The 8,413-nt window shown below is 37.2% G+C and overlaps 1 protein-coding gene across 1 annotated transcript; it reads left to right on the forward strand.

Moving 5' to 3' along the window:
• Positions 1 to 248: 248 nt before the first annotated feature.
• Positions 249 to 4,923, forward strand: LOC124539181 (glucose dehydrogenase [FAD, quinone]-like). Its single transcript, XM_047116480.1, has 4 exons — positions 249 to 659; positions 2,174 to 2,331; positions 3,288 to 3,402; positions 3,589 to 4,923. Exons 1-4 carry the CDS (start codon positions 249 to 251, stop codon positions 4,921 to 4,923), a joined length of 2,019 nt encoding a protein of 672 aa, XP_046972436.1.
• The last annotated feature ends 3,490 nt before the right edge of the window (positions 4,924 to 8,413 follow it).

Here is an 8,413-nt window from a genome sequence, read left to right on the forward strand (position 1 = left end):
ATACATAAGATAAAAACCAAATTACTCACTGTGTGGGACTCGAACAATTTGCATATGTGCTCGCTGAAAATAAATATCAGTATACGGAACAGATAGGTTTTAAAGAAAGGTTATCAATGTCCAAACAATAATCGCAGTTAATTCAAAGAAAAGGGGAGATAATGACTCCTATCTGGACCCCCAGGGATATAAGTACTGCATGTTCCCACCAGCAAGCCCCTTTAGCAGAATGTTCTCCAACAGGATATATGTTCTTATCCCTAGTAACCCAGCTTTTCGGAAGCGTATCGTACAGTATATCGTACACTGGGGCCAATTTGTATCCCAATCAAACTTTCCTGCAATCATCACCAACCTCATTTAACTCTTCGATGTCTTATTCTATAAATAATCAATCAAATACTTCACTACCACTAACCAATATTGGCCCAATACAACCAACCTCTTCAAGTCAACCTGATTCAATAAATTTTGGCAATGGAAATTTTTTATCCTCTAATCTTCCACCAATCATTGGACATGCTGTTTCACAATTGATTGGTTCCAATATGGAGCCAAGAAGAGAGGAGCCTTTGGAAGAATATGATTTCATAATCGTTGGTGGTGGATCAGCAGGCTGTGTTGTCGCAAATCGATTATCAGAAATACGCCAATGGAGAGTAAGTTTTTTTTTAATTACTTTTAAATATTGTTTAATATAGAATTATCACAGATACATAAGAAGTGAGATGGCCCAGTGGTTAGAATGCGTGCACCTTAACCGATGATCGCAGGTTCAAACCCAGGCAAGCACCCTTGATGATAACCACAATATTCATGTGCTTAATATGTGTTTATAATTCATCTCGTGCTCGGTGGTAAAGGAAAAAGTCGTGAGGAAACCTGCGTGTATCTAATTTCAACGAAATTCTGACACTTATGTGACATCGGAATATGTTCCAAACTTTCTCCTCATAAGGAGAGGAGGCCTTAGCCCAACAGTGGAAAATATACAGGCTGTTGTTGCTGTAAATAATTTATCATAAACTTGTTATGTGTCCTTAATCTTAATGAATATCTGCATCGAAGCAAACGAAAAATCTCTTCTTAATTCTGAAAGAACCTTCTTAAAGCTTAGAGCTCTTGAAACTTTTTTAATATTTACTAAAAATATGATCTTAAAATAGCTCGAGTTCTAAAGAGGCTTAAAGAGAAGTTGTTCTAACTTATTAACAAGCAGGTTTTAGTTGTAACTATTCAAATTTATTTACCCCTATACCTACTTATATTGTTAGTTGTACGTTGCATTATTTTTCCTGTGAACTAAGGTTGAGAAACACAATACTCAGAGATCTCACGATTTGTCTATTTTCAACACACGCGAATCTTATCGAAGGTCGCATTCTAAGTGTATGTTACTATATAGAGAGACGAAAATATATAAACAACAATGGGTTGTTAATAATGATTGTTCCTTGTCTTTCTTTCATAATGATAATCCTTATAAAGCCCACGAGTGCCGTTCTTTCAATTTTTCAGTTAAATCTTTTAGGGAATAATAATAATCATGTATTAGGAATGGTATTGAAAATATAATATATATCATTTATATTAAAATAACGTATAATATTTAAACATTAACATAATATTAATTAGACGACTCTTATTACGTATCCAAACTGTTATTTTTAAAAGTTACTACAGCAACTACATATTTACTCAGATCACTTTGAAAAAATTGTTTACGTGTATTGTCTAAACGTTTCTTTGAAAACTTAAAAATTAACTCCCTTCGTTTCTGTTGTGCCTCGTATAACTTCATACATTGGCCTTGCGTCATTAGTTTTAATTAAAATATCTTTTGAGATATTTAGAACTAAACAGCTGTTATAGATTATATATTCATAAAAGACAATAGCAAAGTAAAACCTATTTAGAATAAGGTGATTGCGTATCAACCTTTGGACTTTCGTCATAGTTTCAGCTGGCAAGCATTGTTGCTAGGGGCATCTATCAATGTTTAAGAGCCTCACTCTGTGTAACCTGCACAAGGAAACATGGTCAATCAGGTTCTTAAGCCAACCACTAACAGTTAATTCAATACATTTCTGGTTTAAATAATGGACATCATTCTTGTGTAATACTTATTTTAAACTTATAAATCACTATGGGTTTATGAGTGGATTTGTTTCAGATACTTTTACTTGAAGCCGGTCCAGAAGAGCCCGATGTTACAATGATACCAGGTCTTCCTATAATACTGCAAAAATCTAATATTGATTGGGACTTCAGGACTCAACCAGACAATATGATATGCAGGGGAGCAGTAGACCATAGGTGCAGTTGGCCAAGGTGAGTGCAACTTATATTCTTAACCTGACGTACTTCTTCCATTGAATTCAAGAAGACAGACTATAAAGAAGGTCACTTGATAATGGTATTTTCTCCTTCGTAATACTTATAGCATTTATTTTTTTCTATACAAAGACTATTTTAAAAGTTACCACTTTTTTGGTATTTGTGGTTTAGTCAAAGAAGTTGACAAAAAGTATTGTATTAAGTCCCTAGGCGGACCAATATAAAAGATATTGAATCGTATTATCAATAAATTCTCAGTAGCAGTATTGCCAGTCAGTTAAGTCGTAAGTTGTACGCAGGTGGCTAATCTCCTTTTTAGAAAGCCACGGTGACCAGAATCTTTCAAGAGCGCATAGTCGTCAAAATCTTTCTTTTAGTATCTAGCTTATACGACTATGGATACTAAAATTTAATTTAGAATATGTAAGCTATCGCAACATAATATCTTTATATAATGTTAATCAAAATAAAAATATACTTTACACAACTAGGAACGACTAATTTGGAATCAGAATGTGGGTTTAACAGAGAACCAGCTGGAAACGTAGTCACGCTCTCGGCACGGTCGCCGATCTTTGAGAAAGTTCTCAGAATAGTTCATACATTACTTTATATGACACGGTGACCGCGCCGTGACCTATGTGAAAAGGCCCTCAACAGTGTGCCACGAACTTTACGCTTAAGAACTTATTTGAAACTAAGTTAGCATTCATGCTGTCAATTATTTAATAGTTCTTTACACTACAATAAAAATATATATCTTACAGTGCACCAGATATTTATCTGATGACCATTTCATCATGTACGACGCACTGTAATATTGGCAGTGTTTTTAAAGAAATACTTAAACAAAAAATTAGAAATACATAAGTATATAATATTTATATATATGGTGATCTTCAAATGCGATAAACTCTACTTAAATTTAAAAATAGTTTTTGATATTACAGAGGTAAAACAATGGGAGGAACTAGCGCCATTAACTATATGGTGTACATGAGAGGAAATCAGTTGGACTATGATGGATGGGCAGAAATTGGAAATCCGGGTTGGAGTTATAATGAGGTGATACGAATATCGCATGTCTTATTTTTGTTCACTCTTACTCAAATTTAATATAATTATTACATAACACTTACATTAATACATTAATACATATGTACGTATGATTAATTTGCCAAAAAATCAAAGCCCAAATTTAAAATCAACGGAAACATTACATAAAAATTAAAAAAAATATACCAATTACAGGTTCTTCCATATTTTAGAAAATCTGAAAATAATCGAAATAGAGAAGCGAACGATACCGTTCATCATGGAGTTGGTGGACCTCTAAATGTAGAAAGATTTCCTTATACCGATGAAAATACACTTATGTTAGTAGAAGCTTTCCTAGAAAAAGGACTACCATTAAAAGATTTAACACTACCAGACAATCTAGGAGTTAATTTAGCACAATCTACTTCTTTAAACGGTCGTCGTTTTTCAGCAAATGCAGCATTCATAAGACCAGTACGCAATGTACGACCTAATCTTGACATTATTGTAAATGCCTTTGTTACAAAAGTCATTATTGATCCCAATTCTAATACAGCTCAAGGTGTGACTTATTATAAAAATGGTGTTTATGTAAATGTATATGCTAAAAGAGAAGTGATAATTAGTGGAGGTACAATAAGTTCTCCAAAAATACTTATGCTGTCGGGTATAGGACCAAAACAACAGTTACAAAGCCGTGGTATAACAGTAGTAGCTGATTTGAAAGTCGGTGAAAATTTACAAGAGCATGCAACGACACATGGTCTTTCTATAGCTTTCTCTAATAAGACTTCAACAGCGATTAATCCTTCTCAACTATTTAATGAAATTATAAACTATAGGAAACAAGATATTTTTAACGATGGACCTCTAGCTACCACGAGTGCTGTTAATGCCATTGCATTTATTAAAACCAAGTATGCCACCGTTAATGCGCCAGATGTTCAATTTCATTTCGATGGCAGAGATATAGAAGAATTCTATGCAGACACACAAACATATATTCAAACAAGTATATTTCCAGTGTCATTCTCAAGTGGTGCTGCAATTAGACCGCTTTTACTAACACCTAAAAGTAGAGGATATTTACTATTAAATCAAACAGATCCAGTGTTTGGACAACCTTTGATATATCCTGGGTTTTTTACAGTTAAAGAAGATTTAGATGTTTTAATTGAAGCAGCCAGATATGTTGTAACTTTAGAAGAAACAGATGCATTTAAACGTAATGGCGCTAGTATAGTTAAAACTCAACTGAAAGGTTGCGAACAATACGACTGGGGATCATATGAATACTTTGCATGTTTATTTACACAATACACGAGCATACTTTATCATCCAGCTGGAACGTGTAAAATGGGACCATCTTGGGATAATGGTGCTGTAGTTGATCCAAGATTGCGAGTGTATGGGATAAAACAGTTACGAGTTGTTGATGCATCTATTATGCCTACAGTAGTTAGAGGAAATACAAACGCGCCTACAATAATGATTGCTGAAAAGGCATCGGATATGATTAAAGAAGATTGGATGACCAACTTTATATAGAAATAAAAACAATAATTTCAGATATTTTAAAGGACACTGCACTTAATAGTTGAAATAAAATTTCAACGTCAAATTTAAGTGGAGATGTTCGAGTTTGAGTTACACGCAACGCTTGTTCTACTATACTAAGTTCATTTTCTTTAATTTAACGATAATATATATTTTTATAAACAATAAATTTTATTACATAAACCTTCGTATTATTTTCCAATAAACAATAAAAATCTACAAAAATTCGTTTCAAGTGGAAACATTCATTAATATTGTCAGACAAATACTCGTCCGATTTACTTGTTTGAATTATTTATTTTTACTCATATTATATTACATTTTTAAATATAAAATACAAACATATGTATAAAATATATTTAAAAATATAAAATACAGAGGCCAACCAGTGACGGGAACAGGGTCTAAGCCACCGGTGGTCAGGGATCCAAAGAGAGGAACTTCCTCACAATACGCGCCGTGCCGAGGAGTACTGCCTTCTGCATCAGGCCCTTGACCCAGCTGCCTAACGAGAGTTTCTTAAGATGTTGGTCGAGGCTCTTGGCCATTAGGCCATTCGCTGAAACAACTATCGGCACAATAACTGCTGTATCCACATCCCACATGTCGACAACCTCGTGAGCTAAGTCAAGATATTTTATTTGTTTATCTTTCTCAGCCTTCACGAGATTCTCGTCATGAGGGATGGTGATGTCAACAATTATCGTGCGGCGCTCTGACCGATCTATCACCACTATATCAGGCTTGTTGGCGACAACAGTCCTGTCAGTGATTATAGATCGGTCCCAGTACAGTGTGATATGACCATTCTCGAGAACTGGGTCGGGCACATACTTGTAGTATGGTACCTCTGATACCACAAGACCGTATCGAAGTGCAAGTTGTTGATGGATAATCTTGGCCACTTGATTATGTCTGTACAAATACTCTCCGTTAGCAAGACGAGAACAACCGGAAATAATATGTCTAAGGGATTCGCCCGGAGTGTGACACGCCCGACATATGTCCACCGTGCCATCCCTCACAATATACTTCCGGTAATTGTTCGTCATGATAACTTCGTCCATAATCGCACAGACAAAACCTACGGTTTCACCAAATAGGTTACCGAACCGTAGCCAAGATACGGACGCCATAAAGCCCACATCGGGTCCATGAAGGGCCCGATAGAAGCGTCCGTGTAACTCCTTGCTCTTCCATACCTCCTTGCGGTTCTCAGTACTTAGTACTACAGGCTTGCGCCAGTTCTCTTTGCCTAAAGAGAGCGGAGTTACTCCCTTGTCCATTGTAACTACATCTCGGTGCATATCCAAGTCAGTGTGGAGAAAATACTCCCTGAGTTTGTATACCTCACGGTTATGTAGGGTCTTGGCATTTAAAAAGCCACGGCCACCACATCTCCGTGGGATGTACAATCTCATCACCGAAGACCGAGGATGATGCATTCGATATGCAGTCAGCAGGACACGGACTTTCCTATTCAAGGCGTCTAGTTCTTTTTGAGTCCACTTGAGTATGCCGAAAGAGTACATCAAGACCGGCATGACCCAACCATTGAAGGCGCGAACCTTATTGCCACCTGATAAAAGACTTTTGAGTACCTTTTTCAGGCCACCAAAGAAACGCTCCTGCAATGATTGTTTCATGTCGGTCACATTGATGCCTAACGCTTCCGACATACCCAAGTATTTGTATGATTCGTTTGCGGACAGTGACTTAAAGTTTATGGAATCTGAAAGTTGTAATCCGTCAGATTCCATAATCTCTCCTCGCTTTACATACATAACCGCGCATTTGTCAACTCCAAATTCCATTCTAATAGAATTACTAAAAGTTTCTGTTACCTTTAGTAACTCCATTAGTTGTGAATCTGAAGGTGCAAAGAGCTTTAAGTCATCCATGTTAAGTAGGTGGGATATTACTTTACCTCCTCTCCGCAAACGACAGCCTAGCCTTGAACTCTCCAAGAGAGTACTTAGGGGGTTCAAGGCTAAACAAAACCACAATGGACTCAAACTATCGCCCTGGAATAAAACGGTAAACAAGTAATCGGTCTATAATTTTTAGGATCCGTTGCACTACCTGACTTATGGAGCAGGTGGGTGACTCCGGTGGTAAGGAACTGTGGTAGCGACCCAGACTCTAGAGCTGACTGGAACTGGGATGCCAAGCATTCATGTGAGCTGCGCAGCCATTTTAGCCAGAAGTTATGCAGCCCGTCCGGTCCCGGAGACTTTTAGTTGCCAACGGATCGAACTGCAGCAGCTACATCTTCAGAAGCAATGGAAATTTTTCCCATCACTTCCAAAGGCTCGCACGCTTGCCTGACCTCCAGCATCCAATCACCTTCAATGTGGTCGACGGGCACCGACCAGATGTTGCGCCAAAATGTATTCGTGGCATCATCATCTGGGCGGCACCCATCGCTCACATCCTGGTCGAGTCGCTCCCACGTTCTGTACACCCACCTTTGATCGCTCTGGAATTTGCGATTCAAGTGATAACGGTCCACTCGCCGCCTGTACCGACGGATGCGGCTTGCCCATGCATAAACTTTTTGTTTTAGGAAGTCAATACGCTCCACGACATGGGATGGATATTCTTGCGGACCTATACCAGTTCCCAAGAACGCCCGCCCCACGAAACGCATTACACGTGGACGCGTATTCCCTTCCTTAAAACAATATAGTTTTCCAATGAGCACTCTGGTCTCATTAATACGTTTCTCAATCCTGCTCTGCCAGGCCGGTGCAACAGCCTTTGGTCGTGTAGCACGTTCGGTGTCTTCAAATGTAACACCAGCTACACGACATGCTGCAACAGCCGCACAAAACAGAATTGAGTGCGTATCCTCGAGATTTTCACTGCTCTCAAAATAATCTGCGAGCAATTATTTATATTATTAAGGTTATAAGCAAATAAGTATTTCATATATATGTTTAGAGTAATTTAAATAATAGTTATACTTCATTTTCTTTTATTCAATTATCTTCACTTATACTACTAGTAAATGCTTACTGTTAGAAAAGGCCTTAGTGAACGCTGTCCTAGTGGATGCATTTCTATGAAAGTTGAGTGCTGTATGAGCACGTACCTAATAACGCAATTGTACAGTCGGGGTAAGAGAAGGTTCCTTAAAATATATTTTCGTGTGCTCAATATGAGCGAGACAATCTGCTTTACCGATCGAGAATGACATATTGCGTCGCAATGATTTGATGATGATGTTTAGATTAAAAAGGACCTAAGGATACTAAGTCTTTAAGAATGAATTTAAAAACTGACGAAGGTTTTCTTACTCTGACTCTACACGGAAAATAACCGGATTTAACCAATTATGCTCAGTTGTGATAAGAACCTTTTTCTATGGCACTAACTATGGACCATTATTAAAAAACATCATTTTACTGAAGTAGTTCCAAGTTGAATAAACATTGCAATGTCATATTCATCCATTAAAAGGTTTTAACGATAGTATTTT

This window comes from Vanessa cardui, chromosome 22, assembly GCF_905220365.1.
Source record: "Vanessa cardui chromosome 22, ilVanCard2.1, whole genome shotgun sequence".
Lineage (NCBI taxonomy): Eukaryota > Metazoa > Arthropoda > Insecta > Lepidoptera > Nymphalidae > Vanessa > Vanessa cardui.